This window comes from Hylobates moloch, unplaced genomic scaffold (assembly GCF_009828535.3).
Source record: "Hylobates moloch isolate HMO894 unplaced genomic scaffold, HMol_V3 SCAFFOLD_6, whole genome shotgun sequence".
Lineage (NCBI taxonomy): Eukaryota > Metazoa > Chordata > Mammalia > Primates > Hylobatidae > Hylobates > Hylobates moloch.
Window position 1 is genome coordinate 32,712,436 of NW_026652281.1, and position 20,549 is coordinate 32,732,984.

Genomic DNA, 20,549 nt, shown 5'->3' on the forward strand with positions numbered 1-20,549 from the left:
TAGGGTTGTTGGAGTAAAATTCATACATGTTGCAAGTCTATGGAAGTGTTTCAAAGAGAACATTTGAGGAAGGAGAACTAGAACTGTAAGGAAAACCTTAGTCTAACTGGAAAAGTAACCTCACTCACAGTTCATGGAAGACCAAATAAAATGTAGGCCAATTATAAGAAACTAGAATATGTGAGTGTTAGGACTTAACATTAGTTTAACTTTAGGATGAAACAGACAAGTACAGCCCCAAGGGTTTTTGTATTCAAAATCAATTAGGTATTTGCTGAAATTATTTTTTACCATCTGGGCAAGAAGGAACAAGAGGCAAGGCTTAAAGCTATTTGTATAAAAAAGATTTTACATTTTCTCAATAACATTTTAGAAAGATTGTCGCCCCCCACTCCAGATCTCATCTTGCGCAATATGCCTAAGATACACTGCTCTTGATTTGTGAAATAATTGAGTTTCAGAATAATTTGCTGAGTTTCTGAATATTAAGAACATGAGTATAAAATAAATCGACATTAACAGCTGCTTAATAGTGATAAAATATACTTTTATTTACTTTGTTGAGTCAGAGGGTTGTAAAAAAAATTATTGCTAAAGTAGGTATCAGGCAAACAGAAAGGTGCTTTAGAAGTCCATTTACCTTGGAGTTTATTTAAACTAAGAGAAAAAAGTCATAATGTTTTCATGCAATACATACTTGGTTCTTTAAATAACAATTGTGTGACAAATAGCAGAAGGAATTAAGGAATGCTGCACTTGTGATCCATACAAAACACCAACATTTTAGGTTGTACATAATTAGAGAAATATCTGAAACACTTTTTAAAACACCATAGTAGCCAATACATAGAGGCATGCCGTAGGTGGGCACAGGAAGGCAGTTTAGAAAAGAAAAAAAAAATCACACAGGACTACTCAATTTCTTTAAAATCACTGAGCAAGAAAAGCAACATTGAACTTTCATACTGATTTTACACAACTTCTATACAGTACCTTGACTTAAATCCAAGAGCAAAAGTTAAGACTCTCCTCCTCTATTTTTGGTAAACAACTGCATGGTAAACTTAGATGACTCTTCCCCCTGGATTTTACCTGGGAGTGGCCTTTTTACATTTTTATTTAAAAGAGGGCAGGTTTGGCACTTTTATACTGATGTCACCAATGTTAATATTTCTTGGGATCTCAGGAAGATTCATATTCTTTACAGCTGATACAGCACGGGCTGGAGCTCCCGCTAAGCCAGCCTGTATACAGAAGCAAATAAAAGAAAAAGAAAATGTACAACTCAGGTGTAGCTCATCATAAAACACTTACAATGGAAGACAATGATAAAAGATTTTCATATAACAAGCTTAGGGACCAGATGGTAGTTTGAATTTGTATGGAATGGTTACTTTGAAATACTAATCTATAAAGAGAAAACAGTGACACATTAAAAAATACAGTGAACACATGCGATGATAACAATGTAAAGATTTAAATACAAATTAATGTGCACTACCACTACCACATAATATTCACATAAAACCTAAATCTTCACCTATATCTTGATTTAACTGACATATAGCATGAAGCATGATTTACATTAGTTTCCTTATTAAATATCTCTTGCAATGATTGTGATAGATTTTCTTTTGCTTTTAAAATGGCATTTATTATCAATATGTGCTGTGAAATAAAAATTGTAAGTAATAGATCACGCTTGTTTAATTTCTTTACTTTGGGATAAACCCTTAAAACATTTTAAAACAATAAAATTAGTTTTTTAAATTGTGAGGGCTCTTTTAAACTTTTCTAAGAAAGTTCTAGAACATTAAAAAAATAGGCTTTTAAGTAAAGCCTCAATCCAAAGAATATAGTTCTGCCTAAAGATGAAACTACATGAAGAGGATCATTCCAACCCTTTGATGCATTAGTAAAAATATAATGATTAAAAATGTTTTGTCATATAGCATAGATTCAGGAACATATATTCAGCTTACAGTTTACAAATTTAGAGAAAGAAAAGCATAAATGCAAGAGGTAGTAAATATAAATAAATGAATTCTAAAATTTCCAGTAAGTACCACTACTGCATAATATTTGGCTTTCCTATTAGTAGGAACATTTGTAATTTGTGAAATAATTTTAAAAGAAAATATGCTTACAAATAAAAGAAAAATGCATATATATCATTTTTCTCACCTACATTAACAGCCTTCATATTCGAGGTTTAATTTATATACCAATTACATTTCATTACTTTTTATTCAGGCTATGTAATAAAGCAAAGTCAACAAAGACATCTGAGTTCAGTGGCATCATTTTGTACAAAAATAGACGACAAAAACGAATCTTCCACTTTGATTAGATTATATAAGGCAATGTCCATAAAATTAGAAACACTAGCTTTAAGGTCCCTTTTCATAATTTTAGTTTTCTTTTCTTATGTAATCCTACCTTTGTTAATTAAAATAAAAATAATAATAAAGCTGTTACCTGAGAAAAATCTTGACTGATACAAAATAGGCCAGTGTAAACTATTTGCTAAATAAAGGATACAAACATTGTTAAGCAATGAAATAAAAGCCATGGATTATCAATTCAGAATTGGAAATAATAGAAAAATTAGTAGAATAGTATTAATAATAAGTATATTCTACACAGGCAATGAAAAGGGTGATACAAATGAATAACTCCATACCCAATTAAATATTGAATAGGGCTGGAGAATTTTTATAATTTAATGGATATTAGTTATTTTTGATGTACAACTAAAAATGTGATTGACCTCTATACTTATACCTACCTGAAGCAATGAAGTTTTTGTTCTCCCCCCTTCCTTCCTGCTCCCCCAGAGATGTTGGAGATACAACTAAATAATAATAAAGGCAGCATGTATAATATCTGAAAGGGTCTTTAATTTGATCATTTCAAGTTAAAGGTCTAGCTACGAAAATTTACAGTGGGTTGGGATCAAAGAAGAATCCAATTCAAAGAGGTTTATCATCTTTTGGCTTTCTTTTACCAGGAAGTATGTTGTCTACTAAGGAAGAAAAATTTACAAAATTGCAGACATCCTGGAGGTAGTATCATTTTTTAGACAGGAGGATTTTGTAATTTTTCCAGTTAAAAGACCAATTGGCCACTATTTTTACTTTGGAATTTCCATAAAGAAGACAAATGAAAAACTGACTATAGAAAAGTATTGACAAAATATTTGAGTATAAATATTTTAAAGGCGTGAATTATTAAGGGATTTTATTGCGAGAGAAACTGTATGTGCGTGTGTGTGTATCTGCGTATTTTATTGGACACTATGGTTTACACTTATAAATAGTAAACATAATGTTTTCAGTATTAAATGTACATGAAGCTCTCTTTTCCATAATATCCTGTACCATGAACAGCTAAACTAGAGCAAAAAATAAAAAAATAAAAAAAATTTAAAAACGCATCCTGTTAAATTTCATTAGATTGAGTTGTATCTTTGTGACCAAAGATGGTGTCGACTGTTGGCTGCTAACGAGAATACATAAAGTCAATATAGCAAATGATTTAAATAGCATATTTGTGCTTAATATGTAAAACCAAAAGAAGTTTCTAAGTACAACAAACTACAATTCTTCTAAACATAAGCAGCAAGCCATAGACATGCAAAAGATGGGAACTATTCAGAACACGCAAATGAATTAGGAGAATCAAATTATTTCTCAAGCATGTTCAATACTTTTGTGTAGTATGCCATGAATTTAAATGGTAGGAAAATTTAAAATTGTAATATGTACTTTAAGTTTTAATTAAACTAACGTTTTAAAAAGAAATCATATTATGCAAAATATAAAATGTGAGAAAATATGATAAGGACAATTGATCAATAGATGTTTAAACCAGCTAGCAATGTTTATAAATAAAGATTTAGGGCTAAAAAAAAAAGACTTTATGTCACTCAGTCAACACCAGAACGGCTATAAAACAAATTTCATTTTCAGACATTCATGAAAGTGATGCCTGAAACATTTTTATTAAAACATAAAATGCAAAGTAACTTTCCATTAGGGAATCAGTTTGCTGACACGGAGGTATGAAGTAATTTTCATCTTGGTTAAGATTTTTTTTTCCAGTAAGATACATTCAAAGCAACAAAATAACTTTTACTAACACTTAACTTTTCAATGCTAAAACTTACAGAAATTGTTTACTTGACTTGTTAGCAGTACAGTAGTCCCCCCTTACCTGCAATTTCGCTTTCCACGGTTTTATTTACCCGTGGTTAACTGTAGTCTGAAAATAGGTGTGTACAGTACAATACTGTGATAGAGAAAGGCCTCAATCACATAACCCCTCCCCCCTCCCTTTTTTTTTTTTTTTTTTTTTTTTGAGACAGGGTCTCACTCTGTCACCCAGGGTGGAGTGAGTGATGCAATCATGGCTCACTGCAGCCTCGAACTCCTGGGCTCAAGTGATCTTCCCATCTGTCTCCTGAATAGTTAGAACTACAGGTGTGTCCCACCATGCCTAGCTAATGTAAAAAATATACACTTGTAGAGACGGGGTCTCACTGTGTTGCCCAGACTGGCTCAAATTCCTGGCCTCAAGTGAGTCTTCTGCCTTGGCCTCTCAAAGTGTTGGTATTATAGGTGTGAGCCAGTGCGCATGGCCTCACATGGCTTTTATTGCATTATACTGTTATAACTGTTCTCTTTTATTATTAGTTGTTAATCTCTTACTGTGCCTATTTTATAAATTAATTTTTATCGTATGTATATATGTATAGGAAAAAACATAGCATATATAAGGTTCAGTAGTATCCACAGTTTCAGGCATCCACTGGGGGTTTTGGAATGTACCCAACACAGGTAAGGGGGGATTACTGTAAATACATTTTTAAACGTAAAAGTAAGATATTTCTGACAGTAAAACATAGTTCTTGAAGATTTAAGATTATATAGTTGACACATAGCAGAAATAAAAAGAATGAAATTCTACTGGAGAAATAACTTGTTTCCATCTATGTTATACTTGAGCACCACCATGGCAGGTAAAACTGCAGCGACTACACCAATAAAAGCAAATATATGAATCCAAAGCAGTTAAGAATATGAACTGGATGAAAGAATGAAGTACAGTATATAAAAGAATGATCATGTTTTCTCTCCCATGAGATTAAATAAATTAACAGAATTAAGAGAAAGAAAACAAAATGAAGTCTGCAAGTATACCAAAATGAGGCCAAACAGATAAAGACTTATACAGACATACTCTTGGAAATTTCAAGCACTTGAATCACAAAGATAGTAATGGATGGATATGATTTGTTTTTGATTTTGTTTTTAAATTGCCAGACCCAAAAATAAACAAAATATGTGCAAGCAAAACTGAAAAAGCAGCATTACTAAAATATATTTCAAAAACCCTGAAAGCTCCCTTTTCCTCATGCAATAAACAATCAACTTTCTTGAAGGGAAAAGGAAAGTAATATAGTAATCTTGTTATTTATTTCATCTAAGACATAAAATACCATCCTACCATCTTAAAATATCTTTTTTTTTTCAAGTTTGAAATACAGCATAATAAGATGGTAGTTGGAACAATTTGTACATATTAAAACCTTTACCCACCCTTCCTGCTGGAAGTTGCTATATGCACATTCATAATTTTGACCTAACAGCAATGTGAAAGAACACCAACATTAATAAACACAATATTAAATGGTTTCAGACTCAAAATCATTAACAAAATAATGGCAGATTTTGAAAGCATGTTTTTGAGCAAAAAAGAAAATGTCAATAGTTTAAAAAATTTCTCAATATGAGGTAGAATAACTTTTAATCTAGGGGTATATAATAGGCTTGTTCTTTGTTTTAATGGCAGTGCTTTAATACTGCAATTATAAACATTTAGATAAGCTCATGACAATTCTCTAGTGAGCAATAACTATGGTGTTTTACAGTTTTAACAAAATTAGAATGTTCAAAAATTTAAAAAACCTTCCAAATTATTAGTCATTTTGTACGGATTATCTTCAATTATAGCTTTAATTTCAAACATAGGACTTGCCTGCATGAAAAAAAGAGAGCAGACTAATGACTTTCATGGATTTATTATTACTAGTTTTGACCATTACAAGTGACCTCAAGGGTTCTCACCATAATTTTGTAGAAGTACAAGACAAATGTGTACGTCAAGGTAGAGAGGCAGAACCAACTCATGAGCTGACCTTCCAACATCAGTATCTTAGAGCCACTTTTCTTATTCTCTCCTCTTTGAAAACAGAAACTTGAAACTGGCAATAATTTTGACCAATGGTGAGTATGAGACTACTATGTATTCTCTACACTAGGGACAAAATAACATGGATAGAGGGACCAGAAATGGTACCCCAGTTTTGTGATATAGCCCACAATCTCAAAATAAGATACTATAAAGCCACCTGTATGCTGTTACTTCTCAAATACATGCAGAGAGTAAGTAAAAATTTAGTGGCTAAAAGGCAATGCTTTGTGATATCATCACAATCATCAATTCTCAGTGATGTTTTTCTAATTAGTAAGTGCATAATCTAACTTCATAAGTTTACACATTTTTTCCTCCATAGGACTCAATAAATTACTTTTATTTTGAATTTTTTTCTTTTTTTTTGAGACAGAGTCTCGCTCTGTCGCCCAGGCTGGAGTGCAGTAGCGCGATCTCGGCACACTGCAAGCTCCGCCTCCCAGGTTCACGCCATTCTCCTGCCTCAGCCTCTCCGAGTAGCTGGGACTACAGGCGCCCGTCACCACGCCCGGCTAATTTTTTTTGTATTTTTAGTAGAGACGGGGTTTCACCGTGGTCTCGATCTCCTGACCTCGTGATCCGCCCACCTCGGCCTCCCAAAGTGCTGGGATTACAAGCGTGAGCCACCGCGCCCGGCCGTATTTTGAAGTTTTCAATCAGAGACCTTATAAACATTTCTTTTGCTTACATGGTTTTACACAAAAGAGTTAGTTGCTCATCACCACGTACATGGAACTTTTAAAAAAGTAATTCACATAGTTAATTTATGGTGTGAAAAAACGTACAGGAAATATCAGAAGAAAAATTAGTTTTGTAAAACTAGAGGTCTATTAAAAACATTTCCAATATATGCCAATACGCTTTGCAAAAATATTCAGGGTTTTTTATTCAATACTAAAACATTAATATATTTTTATTGATTCTGATTATGACATGTTTGGATGTCAGAAGGTTTGCTACAATGAAAACCCATTGTATTTTGGTCAATATATTTAATTCCATTTTTTGAGCATTCAAGTTTGAAATACAGTCAAGTTTTATAAGATTTCTGATCTTATTTTCTGATCTAATATGCACCTGCAGGTCAAAACTGTAAAAGCAATTCTGTTAAGACTTTGGAACTGAAAACCATTTGAGGGGAAAAAGTACTATTTAACAGTCACTATTCTAAGCCTTCACTGCTTCCCATTTTGTATGCAAAACTCTGAAGGTTCAGCTTTTGGTTTTTAAATTCACAGCTTCCAAAACCCAGCAGGCAATTTTATGTTAGAATCCTAATTTAGAGATGGAAAAAAAAACAAATCTGTGAGAGTTAAATTAAGATTGGTTCTGCTATATAATGCTCAAAATAAATTTTACATTTTTATATACAAAGTAAATTGTCATTTCTGCAAATGCAATTTGTCAGTTAGATGACAATGTTTAAAAAAAATTTAAACTTTCCTTTTACAATGCAGGCAGACAAAACAGAACAAACATGACATCAATGATATACTAGTAAAATACACTAAGTCCAATAAAAGATGAAGAAACTACAAGGAGAAACTAGAATGGAAAATAGGCTACAGGGACTATATGGGTTTATTAACACAAAGAATTTTTGAGTCTGGCCTAAATAATTAATTGCCTTTGACATCATTTTGCTTTCCCTTTGTTATAGTACATATTTCTCAAAGTCAGCAATACCTTGTCTACCTGTCCTGTCTGGGAGACTGAAAGATAAAGGTCTGTAAGAGAGAAGAATGGAAAGAGCTAGAAAGATCAGGATGTTCGGAAAAAAAAGAGGACTGACTTTCAAAAAGTAGTGACTAAATTCAGACCCATTTACCCATCTTAAGAATAACATGAAATACATAAAAGCTAACAGATCTCCCCAACCCCACCCCTCTACCTCCACCCCCAGGGAGTCCTTTTATCCTTAGGCAGGTTCCTGAGTGCCTCTCATACTTCCCCCGAATCCCATCAACCTCCCAGCTTAAACCCTCCTCTCCCAATATTCCAATGTTATAGTAAACCATTTTTCTATCAAAACAGAATAGATGGAAATACATTCAGAGTATATCTTTGCTTCTCTCTTTCAGGATCTGGGAGAGCTTTGCTTCTACCTGTCTAGGTATTGGGAATTAAACTGGTTCACTTTTTTCCATTACCAGAAATGTACTAACTTTAGACCAACACAATAAAAGCTTTGATTTCTGACAAAGGCCCCTAGATAAATGCATGTTATGTTTAAAAAGCTGTGTCTTAATTATACCCAGACTGATTTTTAAATATAAATGATGTTCCTAAGATATTACTTAAATGATTTTTTTTTTTTGAGACGGAGTCTCGCTCTGCCACCCAGGCTGGAGTGCAGTGGCGCAATCTCAGCTCACTGCAAGCTCCGCCTCCCGGGTTCACGCCATTCTCCTGCCTCAGCCTCTCCGAGTAGCTGGGACTACAGGCGCCCGCCACCACGCCCGGCTAATTTTTTTTTTTTTGTATTTTTAGTAGAGACGGGGTTTCACCGTGGTCTCGATCTCCTGACCTCGTGATCCGCCCGCCTCGGCCTCCCAAAGTGCTGGGATTACAAGCGTGAGCCACCGTGCCCAGCCACTTAAATGATTTTTAAAAATACTGATAACCAGTTCTTTTCATCAATCATGACATTCTCGATTTTAAACAAGTCTTTTTTTGTGTGTTTGTTTTTGAGACGGAGTCTTACTCTGTCACCCAGGCTGGAGCGCAGTGGTGCAATCTTGGCTCACTGCAACCTCCGCCTCCCAGATTCAGGCGATTCTTGCGCCTCAGGCTCCAGAGCAACTAGGATTACAGGCAAGTGCCACCATGCCTGGATAATTTTTTTGTATTTTTAGTAGAGACGGTATTTCACCGTATTTGCCAGGCTGGTCTCAAACTCCTGACCAAAGGTGAGCAGATCACCTGGGTGATCCCAAAGTGCTGGGATTACAGGCATGAGCCACTGCGCCCAGCCAAACAAGTCTTTAAGTTTGTGCTTATATAATAAATTTTAACTGAAATTTAGTAAGAAGATTAGTAAAAGTTTATACTTTGCTTTCAAGTAATTTTGTTTCATTCTGCAGAGTAGTATCTCCGGTAAATTTAACCAACTGAAGTAACATGGACACGAAACATATGAAAGCTTTTGACATTTCAATGTGTCTGGAATAAAGCTAGAAGCGTTTCAAACATACTTAAAATATACAAAAGCTATGAAAAATTAGTCTTCATAATTTTCAGTGCTGTTTTAAAAAGATGATCAGGACTAAATGGCCTCACTTTGACTTGAAATCCGATTTCATAACTAAAATATTAGCAGATGTTACATGTATAGAAAATATATAATTTTGTAGTTTATCCCCAATCAGACTTAAAACATACTTTCTTGTAAAAGACAAAAAAAGAGAAACTAATTTGGTACCAGATAACAATTATGTATGATGCAAGATGATCAGGGAATGAATAATAGAAGTAATCACCAGTATTCTAAACTATTTTAAATAGCATTATTTCTGTGAATAGATTTTAAGTTATAGTATTCTTATAACTATTTCCATTGAAATGTAAATTATGCATTTTGCTGCTCTTTATAGATAAGAAAAAATTGCCTCATTAACGAAGTTTTATTCAACAATCAAAAAGCAAATACCCATTATGCAATAATTACAGGTCCTTCATGACTTTTGTCAATATAGCACATTAACCCATTTATGCCGGAGGTTGTCAACTTTTTTTTGTGAAAAATCAGACCTTGGGGATGACCTTGAGCAGTAGGATATAAATAACTCCCACAAGCTTAGCATTCCAATAATGGAACACCAGGCATAAATGTGTTAAGTTGCAGAAGAAAAAGAAGGACCACCACCAATGAAAAGGACTTAACTACCTGGAAAGGTGAAAATTCCAGACAACTGGTCAATATTTTTTACAGATGATTATACAGAATTCACAAATTACTAGATATTCATTATACCAGTTATTAAAGGACTGCATCACTGTTTGTCCCTTGGCATTTAAAATCTATAACCATACAGTTTTGCAAAGCAATGTTTAACAAATGACACACATTTTAAGTTCTTTTAAAACTTTAAAAGCAATAGCTCAGGGTTTATAATAATCTTTTCTTTACTAAATAATATACTGCAAGTCAGTTATATTAAATTAAATTATGAGTCTTTTTCCTTGTCCTAAAACAAAGTTTTGTGTATTAACCTAATTTATGTTTTCTACTTTCAAAAGCCAATATTTTAAAAATTGGCTATAGGACAAACAAAACATATAGTTAGTCAAGATAATCTTAGCTCTAAATCACCATTATAAACTTCTCCTTTGGGAAACCAACAGGAATGGGAAATTGACATAAAGAAAAATGCAAGACTATTTTAAATTTAAAACAGAACATTGGAAAATGTTTTATAAGCTTCAACTGTTTCTAGATTTGAGGTTTATTCTTCATCCTGTGTTTTCTTCAATTAAAATGGACACAGAATTGAGTTAAACTGATCCTTTAAAATGCCAACAAGGTAAAATTTTTCAGAACTCACCTGTTGTAAATTAATGCCAGTGTATTTTTAATACCTTGATGCTTTCATAGTAATATTTACTTTAAATCAACGAAACATCTGAGCTTAACACTAATAATTATAAAAATAAAGTTTGTTTTTTCCAATCTGAGTTATGACTGCAAATACCAAATGTAAGAGTATCCTCAAACAAGTTGGGTGGTGAATGAGATATTAAAATTATTGATCTTTCTTTTTTTTTTTTTTTTGAGATGAAGTTTTACTCTGTTGCCCAGGAGTGCAGTGACGTGATCTCAGCTCACTGCAACCTCCGCCTCTGGGGTTCAAGTGATTCTTGTGCCTCAGCCTCCCGAGTAGCTGGGATTACAGGTGCGCTCTACGTGCCCAGCTAATTTATTTATTTTTATTTTTATGTTTTTAGTACAGACGGGGTTTCACCATGTTAGCCAGGCTAGTCTCGAACTCCTGACCTCAAGTGATAAAACTATTGATCTTTCTAAACCTCTGCTAGGGTAATAACCAAAATAATGTGAACCCGTGTGGCTCAGCTATAGCACATGCTACTGATATTCAGACTCGTGCTTGAGGGAAGAGACACTAAAATTCTGAAGTAGGGTTTTATACAATGCTAAAGTGCTGGTTGTTCCTCATTTATCCAATCTAAGGTTGAATCTAACAGCAGAAAGCTAGCTAAGTATAACAAACCGATCTTATAGAATACAATAAAGACCATGGATATATATGTACTAATGTCTAAAATATGTGACTTAACTAACTTGTCAGTGAAATCTTAGGGAAAGATCTAGAATTAAAAGATTAAGGTATTGAATTTCTTTTTTGAATGTGAACTCAAACATGCTAGGCATTTATTAGTAACTTGAAACATTACTTACTTCCTTGTAAGAATTCCATTTCCTGTCCTTTCCCTTTCCAGAAGTAGTTTTGTAAAACAAAATTTATATATCTTTAAAATATTAGATTTCCTTGATAATTACTGACTGAAGTTTTACAAAGCAAATATTAGATTCCATTATTCAGATAATTCTTTTAAGCAATAAGATTTGGAATTGTGCTTATTACCCAAGGCAGCTATGACCGTGGCTAAAAGAAGAATACACGAAGCTGTTTGGTAGATAATAGTCACAGAACCTTTAGCATACTAACATGTGTATATTCCATTTTTTAAAAACTGAATAAGCATAACGGCTGAACCTAAAGGGTGATACTGAAGGACAAACAGTGAAAACTACAAATCATGCGTAATCTGTCATCATGCTTAGAACCTTCCTTAACTACAGCATTTTCCATTCTTACCTCAGATTTTTCCAGCTTATTTTGTGCATCAATTTGTGTAACAATCTCATTCATATTTGTCTCCAATACCATTCCCCCCATCACCATTTCTGCAAGAATATTGTGAACCTAAAGGGAATAAAAGAATATATACCCATAAAGAAAATTCACTAAAAAGAAGTTTCATGATCCACTTTTTGTTTCAAATACCACTTTGTCTATGTTAAAAGTATGAGCGGTAAAAACAACTTGGAGTAAGGGCTCATAATCCACTTTCATCACTACTGTGAAGCCCTAGGCAGTTATATAACCTCCTTAAGTCTGAGCTGAATGGGCTATAAAACAAAAACAATAGTACTACCTTCATAGGATGGTTGAAAGGAATAAACAAGGTAATCCAACGCAGTACTCAAAACAAAGTAAATGATTAGTAAACATTAACTACCATTATTATTATTATGTGAAGTTTAATACTAAAATATGATTTATAAGGGCCTTTTATGCCAGATTCTTAGCCAACAATAATTAAGTTGTTATTTTACACTCATGGTACTTAATGAAGCAATGTAGTACAGTACTTCTAACAGGCTCTAGATTGGAAAAAGGTAGAATTTTTTAAATTGTGGGTACTTTAACAGTGCTTTTACCCCCAAATCCTCTACACATGTAATATTCAGATTTCTTCTAATAAATACATCTTACAATGACTAAAAATGATTTCTTCCATTGGGGAGTAAAAATGTAACTTCATGTCTTTTCATAAGGTATTACTGGATCAAAAAATCAACAGTTCAGAGCTGAATTACATTTCACAGAGGAATCTACTCTGCTATAATTTTTTTAAAATAATGTGGTAAGGTTAGAAACGGAGACTCCAAAATTAGATAAGTATGAATACTGACTCTACCACTTATTACTTGTAGCCCTTGAGCAGTTACTTCAGCTCTCTGAGTCTGTTACCTTATTTACGAGAGACAGAAATAATATAGGCACCTCCTAGGATTACCATAACAATTAAACAAATAACTTATGTTAAGTGCTTAGCATAGAACCACTAGGTATTATAAGGTAATTTTTTTTCAAGAAACTCTTTTTAGGAGTTAAATATATATTACTCAATTTAAATTTCTTTGTAAGATTTCATGCAAATTTATTCATAATTTTAAAAACATCCCTGGAGGCTGGGTATGGTGGCTCACACCTGTAATCCCAACACTTTGGGAGGACGAAGTGGACAGATCACTGGCAATATGGCAAAACCCTGTCTTTACAAAAAATGCAGAAAATTAGCCAGGCATAGTGCCTCACGTCTGTACTTCCAGCTACTCGGGAGGCTGACCCAGGAGGACTGCCTGAGCCCGGGAAGTGGAGGGTGCAGTGAGCTGAAATCACACTACTGCACTTTAGCCTGGGCAACAAACTGAGACCCTGTCTCAAAAAAAAAAAAAAAAAAAAAAAGAGTCATCATTATTTACTGTTTTTCACTTTGGAAACATGGACACCTCATGCACAAATTTGGAAGACAAAATTTATATAAATTAATTTTCCTAGCCAACCAAACCAAACCAGACAGCACAGTGTTTTGAAAACTACCGTAACTTAAAAAAAAAAAAAAATAGAAGATAGGCAAATGACTAAAAGTTCATACAGAAACTTATGTATGAACAATAGTCCCTATCACACTCTGCATCTGTTATTAGGTCCCTTTATCCAAAGCTAATCAGCCAGCTGTATCTTAGGTATCCTAGAAAACTTGCTGTGCACATACTTGTTATACGTGTGTATATGCATGTCTAATTTACATAGATGAGAATATATTATATACATTAATTTTTGCAGTTCTGCAAGAAAATAAAAGAATTGAAAGAGGCAGGAAAGAATAAAAAATTAAGTTAGGAAAACCATAAAAGAGACTGGTGCCTGATATACATCTGACAGTGATAAATGAAACTGTGTTGGTAAGAGCAAACAAACAAAAATATAAAAATTTAAAACAGTGAATCAACATTAATTATTAGACACATATTTTTATAATGCGATCTCTCACTGATCTCTGTCAGAGAAGCAAGTTGCAAATATGGAAAACGAGAAAGCCAGAAGAAATTCTGTAGTATTGTACTAGATTCTGAGGTATTAAGAAGTGGTCAATGATTTTTAATATACATATCAAGATCTAGAAACAGCTGTGTGTGTATACATACATCTATTTCCCAGCTCAGTTCACTAAGAACCAGGAGTCATGTCACCCCCCAGTAACAATGAGCAAACACAGTGCCCAAATCGCCATTTCTAAACATCATTCTCTACTGAAAGAAGCCAGGGTTCCTTGGAGAAATGGCTGACTTGAGGGCTGGAGCAGAAAATATACAAGATTCTCTCTTCATTGAAAAGGCCAAGAAACAGTGAGCAACTTCATAATTATGAGCACCTCTAGACTGTGGTTACTATATACCATCGTCAACAAAAAGGAATCAGGGCTCCTAGAAAAGAACGGTTGACAACATGTCTGGGACAGGAAATGAATAAAATGAGTTGGGAACATCTAGCTGGACCACAACACAAGACAGCTACCAAAGCCTATGACAGGGGGTGGGTCACGTCAAATGAACTAGCAAAGATAATCTGAAGGGGTTCCCACTGGCCAAAGATGGGCAACTTGAACATAAAAGAAAATAATGTCTGCAACTGATTAAAACAAATCAAATATATTAAAAATTTTACGTCATAGGATACTAAAAAACTTAAATGATCTTTTTTGGTGGATATTAGAAAAGCAACCAGTTATGAAAATTGGTAACTATAAAGAAAAATACTCTAGAATTTATCTGGCCTTTCCTATATAAACTGTGCCTTTTATTTAAACCCATCTTTGCCTTCAGTGAATTATTTCATTCAATGCACTTTTAGTGTATTGAATATTATTTCTACCTTTAATTATACTTTCTCTTTTCTCCCAATATTTGTAAGTTTGATCTAATTTTATTACACTATTCTCTTCCTTTTAAATATGAGACTCTACTGTGCTTATTCTTCCCAATAATAAATATCTCTCCCTCTTAAATGACTTTATTATTATTTATAAAACAAATATCAAGTCTTTCTAGACCACTGAGAGACCTTGTTTTCCTACTAAAATACTTTAATTATTCCTCATTCTTTTTTCTCTCAATTGGATAAGACCCTCCAAGTACTTGTATAATACATGTTAAACGTGTCCTTCAAAATCTCTTATCTTCTTCTTCATGTTTTCTATCTTTCAGTCTTATGCTTTGGGATTATTTCCTACACTTGATCTTCTACCTTTAATTCAAGCCTCAATTGTGACCACCTTCTTTAAACGTTTTCAGTCTGAAAAACTCTTTTCAAGCCCAAGAAGACTTTTCCAAATCTTAAGTACTTTTAAAATCATTTTAAAATTTCAAGTGAGGCCAGGTGGTGGCACACACCTATAATCCCAATGCTTTGGGAGGCCAAGGCAGGAGGATCACTTGAGGCCTGGAGTTCAAGACCAGCCTGGGCAACACAGCAAGACCCCAGCCATACCAAAATAAATAAATTTTAAAATTATAAAATTTCAAGTGTTACTCTATCTTCTCCAGTAGTTCTTTTCCATGGAGTGTAATTTCTGATTGTTCAATCTGTTCATCTCTCTTGTTCAGATGGCAGTGCTTTTTTTCTATTGGCTTACTGTGCTCAGGGCTGGCTTCCAAGATGTTATTAATGGCTAGCTCCTTTATTTGGTGAAACTAAAAGGAGTCTCTCATTCTGTGCCTGTGGTTAAAGACCAGGCTATCCAAATCCTCAAGAGGGACCAGGTTGGAGGAAACCACTCTGCTCTTAAGTCTTCATTCTGTCAGCCTCAAGGGTAGGGAAGACACCTGGGCCTCCAATCAGATCTCTACCCTAATCACTTGTGGAGGCAAGCGGTGGAACGCAGAGAGGAGAACAGAGTATATTAATAGCTGTCATTATCAAAGTCATACATTCTCCAAACCAAGCCCTGCACAGAATCTTTAGCTCTCTCATTTTGCCCTGGATTTTGATGCTTTGTTCCAATAAGGGCAACAACACGGGGCCACCCAATTGGAGCCACACTATACAGGAAATGGGCAGATAACTCAGCAGCTCTCCCAGTAAATCCACAATATAGTGTAAGTAAGAAACAAACTGAATGATTCACATTTTAGGATTTTAGGGGTAATAACCACAGCATACCTTAGCTGTAAGTGACAAAGGGTCTGACTCCATTTTTGATGTTTGTCTGCTCACAGCCTTCAAGTTCTACTAGTCCCCATTTCTCTTCTGCCCCATATCTGGACAAGCTGTTAAGAAGGTCTGGATGCTCCTTCCTTTACACTAGTGGAAAGTTCAGACTACCTAAGACCTGGCCCACATGCAGAAATCCTCACACCCCATCCCCACCACCAAACCACCATAAAACCTAAGCCCCGTGTTGTTCTCTGCTTTCTCCAGAAAGCCTCATTATGTGAGTAATAAACCTTTTCGTATCCTCTTGGGGCACCTGTGACATTGTTAGTCTCTACATCCAAACCAACTGTGAGTAGGGGCGGGTCTGTCCCACTACTTCAGGGTGACTACACTAGCCTATGTGATTGACACAGTTACTAGCACGTAAAGATTTATAAAAAGAAACTGGTAACAACCACAATAAAAGAAAATGTGTGAGAGTGGTTTACAAGTTGGGTAGCTGGCCACATAGAAACTGTTATACTGGAGGCTGGAAAGTTACTGATCCAAGTTTGTAGTGGCAAAATATTTGGTACAATTATCATCTGTGATACCCTGAAAAGCAGATAAATTTACCCAATGAAAACTTTTTTTCTCTCTGACATAGAAACTAACAATGTTCTGGATAGTGGCAGCTTTGTTACCACGGATCCCAAAATGACAGCATGTGGAATACGATAAACACACTGTGTGAATGGGAAATAACCCTTTTTTGTTTTAAGGGGCTAACATTTTCATGTTCACTACTGCAGCATAAATTAGCTCATCCTGACTGATAACAAAAGGGGTATTCTCTACAACTTTCTCTTTTCATCTACTCAGTTGTGACCCAGAAGCAGTCTGAGGGTGGTGTGCAAACCTCCCTATGTCTTGCCTTTAAGAAAATGTGAGCTGTGGCCGGGCATGGTAGCTCACACCTGTAATCCCAGCACTCTGGGAGGCTGAGGCAGGCGGATCACAAGGTCAGGAGATCGAGACCATCCTGGCTAACACCATGAAATCACATCTCTACTAAAAAAATACAAAAAAATTAGCCAAGCGTGGTGGCGGGTGCCTGTAGTCCCAGCTACTGGGGAGGCAGAGGCAGGAGAATGGAGTGAACCTGGGAGCTGGAGCTTGCATTAAGCCACCAAGATCACCACTACACTCCAGCCTGGACAACAGAGCGAGACTCCATCTCAAAAAAAACAAAAAAAAAAACCTGAGCTGAGCCAGTCAGAAGATCCCTACTGCTGGAAGGTCCGGAGCTGCTTAAAAGTTGAAATTTTAAAAATATATATATTTTTTAAGTTGAAAATAATTTTCATCAAAGGGCTGACAGCAAAGTTAGCATTGTCTTGGAGAATAGAAAGGAAACACTTATTTGATCTCTGACTCTTGGTATCCTAAAACTTTTGTCTCCTTGCCTTGAAAAAATAAAACAAGATCTTAGCCCAGAGAAAAGAGAGACAGCTAATTTTGGCAGGTTCTAAAATAGTGATATAGTGTTGTGTAAAATGAACAGGCTAACACAAAATACATATTGTATGATCCCATCTTTATTGTTTTAAAGATGTATTTGTTTAAAGATTATTTGTTTTAAAGATGTAAAATCAAGAACTATACATATTCTAAAATGTTAACACTAGGCAATCTCTAGGATAGGGATGATTTTCACTTATTTTTCTCATCTGTATTTTCTGATTTTTCTAAAATGAATGCATACTAATGAGAAATAGAAGTTTTAAAAACATTTTGTGTCATGTATGGAAGTTGCAGATGAGTACAGCTTAATTTCCTTAAAAACTTTTATTCTCTTTCTCTAGTAAAAAAATATAAGAACCTTACTCTTACCATCACATTTCACAAGAGAGTCCTCAGTTTTCTTAAAAGATGGTAAATGTATTTACATAAGCTAATGGTGACCTCTCAGCAGTCATTTTAAAACACAGCTTTCTAAAAATTTTAATCATGTACCAAAACATAAATTTTTTTCTTTTTTGATACAGGGTCTCACTCTGTCACCCAGGCTGAAGTTCGGTGGCACAATCATTGGCTCACTACGGTCTCAGCCTCCCCAGGCTCAGGTGATCCCCTCTCCTCAGCCTCCCAACCAACTACGACTACAGATGCATAACACCACACCTGGCCAATTTTTGTATTTTTTGTAGAGACCAGGTTTTGCCATGTTGCCCAGGATGGCCTCAAACTCCTGGGCTCAAGCAATCCTCCAGCCTCAGCCTCCCAAAGTGCTGGGATTACAGACATGAGCACCTGCACCTGGTCTTCAAACATAATTTTGAATACTGTGAACCCTAATGACTAAAAATAACAAGCGCCTTTGTAAGTGTGAAAAAGCATTAGACATAGCAATTAGAGAAAAACAGCAGAACACTAAAAACAGACTCATAAAAATATGCTTAAGTACTCTGTCCAAAATGAATTAATTTATAAAATCAAACCACTTGGTAAATGAGAGATATGATCTAGAATATTGGCCAAAGAGAAAAGTATTTTTTTGACATTCACAAATAATGAAATGCATTCCTTGTACTTTGATTGTGATGCTGGTTACATATACTATACACAGTAGATGAAACCTAGTTTTGTAAGCTTAAAACTGTTGACTTTTAACACCTGTAAATTATGCCTCAATAAAGCCAATTTTTAAAAATCACACTGGATTTTCTTTGCTAAAATTTTCAGACTTTTACTCAATAGTTGAATCACTCATAAAGAATCTCTTAGATTATACAAACTTAATACAAAAAAAAATCCGCACATAGTGAAAGTGGAATCTCTTCCTCCTGGGTTCCATATCACAAATATCTACTAATACTGGTAGAAATCTGTCATTCTTTCTCTCACCGTCAGCTTTCAATAAGCCATCAAATCCTATCAATTCTACCTTCTTCCAAACCTAATCTTAGTGTTTTTCCTTCTTTCAAACCTCATCGTGGTGTCTTAGTCATTTCTTTCTGGACTGCTGCAATAAACTCTTAATTGATTTCCGTGTGTTTAATTTCCCAGCCTATCAATCCAATCTCCATAACACAAGAAAAAATCATTCTATCAAAAAAATATACCAACAAAGCAATAATAATGTCAGTAAAAACTTGTTTAAAAACATTAAATTGCCTCACAATAAAGTTCAAAGTCATGGCATTAATGGTTCTTTTAAATTAGGCCTGTTGATCAGTATCAGTCCCTCCTCACAAAAAGGCCTATATTTTATATCTCTGCCAGTAGGACCATCCTCTCCTTTTCTATGTATGAAATACCTACTAATCCCTTAAAAATCCAGTTTAAATGTAATTTCCTCCATTCACAGTCTCCTAGGCAGAGGTAAGTGGTTCAGCTGTGTCCCCATTAACATGCTATACACACTATTATTATTTGTTAATGCCATTGTTTCCACCCTTAGATGTGAACTCCTCTAAGGCAGGATCTGAATCTTCTCCACCAAGCACAAAGCCTGGCTCACAGTAAAATCAGTTTATGAATTGAATAACAAAAGAATAAAAATAGAATTATTGATTAAAGCCATTTTTGCTAGGACAATTATAAGTTAACGTTTTTCTTAAAAAGCTTAGATGTGACAATAGAAATAGTACCTTGTCTACATGGAAAATCAAATCCAGTTCACAGACATTTTCAAAACATTTGTCTAACGTTTCCACAAATACCTATGGAAAAAGAAAAAAGGTTTTGAGAACTGTTTAAATTTATTCAAACCTATTATCTATAAGGAAGGCAATTCTTAATTATGAACTAAAATTTTGTATTATACATTTATCTTTTTCAAACTAAAAATTGTATTAATGCAAAAAAAGTAAAAAAAGAAGAGAGTCCTACCAAGTTTAACTACAGATAAACTACTTTTCAATACGTTAAGTATAGAAAACAAAATAAACTTTTTTTGGAAATGACTAAAACTAGAAAGTCTTAGCACCATTTCTTACAAAAACACTTAAAAATACTCAACTAAGACTCCTTATTTTGATGTGAGGGGGAAGAAAGCTCATTAGGAAATATCTATCAAGAGAGGTGAGGCACAGTCCAAGTCCCTACTGTATCTAATGTAGCCAGTAATTTTTAATTATCAAATCAGCATAAAAGACCACTAAAAACTACTTATGGAAAAAGCACAGACTTTGGAATCAGACTTACCTGGGTTCAAACTCTAAACTGAATAACTTGTATGACCTCGGGTGGAAGAGTCACCTCAGCAGGCTTGTGTTGTTCAAACTC

The 20,549-nt window shown here is 34.5% G+C and overlaps 1 protein-coding gene across 6 annotated transcripts in view; it reads right to left on the bottom strand.

The window, feature by feature from the left end:
* Window positions 1-530: 530 nt before the first annotated feature.
* Window positions 531-20,549, bottom strand: part of AP3S1 (adaptor related protein complex 3 subunit sigma 1) — a 91,460-nt gene continuing 71,441 nt past the window's right edge. For 2 of the 6 annotated variants that reach the window (XM_058440588.1, XM_032156611.2), the window contains exons 4-7: window positions 19,913-19,984; window positions 12,093-12,200; window positions 2,789-2,854; window positions 531-1,244 (exon numbers count right to left, since the gene is read on the bottom strand). In XM_058440588.1, the coding sequence (XP_058296571.1) occupies window positions 1,116-1,244; window positions 2,789-2,854; window positions 12,093-12,200; window positions 19,913-19,984 (375 nt within the window). In that variant the 3' untranslated portion in view covers window positions 531-1,115. Of the gene's footprint in view, window positions 1,245-2,478; window positions 2,527-2,788; window positions 2,855-7,941; window positions 7,983-12,092; window positions 12,201-19,912; window positions 19,985-20,549 lie in introns of all 6 variants that reach the window. The other 4 variants (XM_058440589.1, XM_032156612.2, XM_032156615.2 and 1 more) reach the window with 3 other exon arrangements.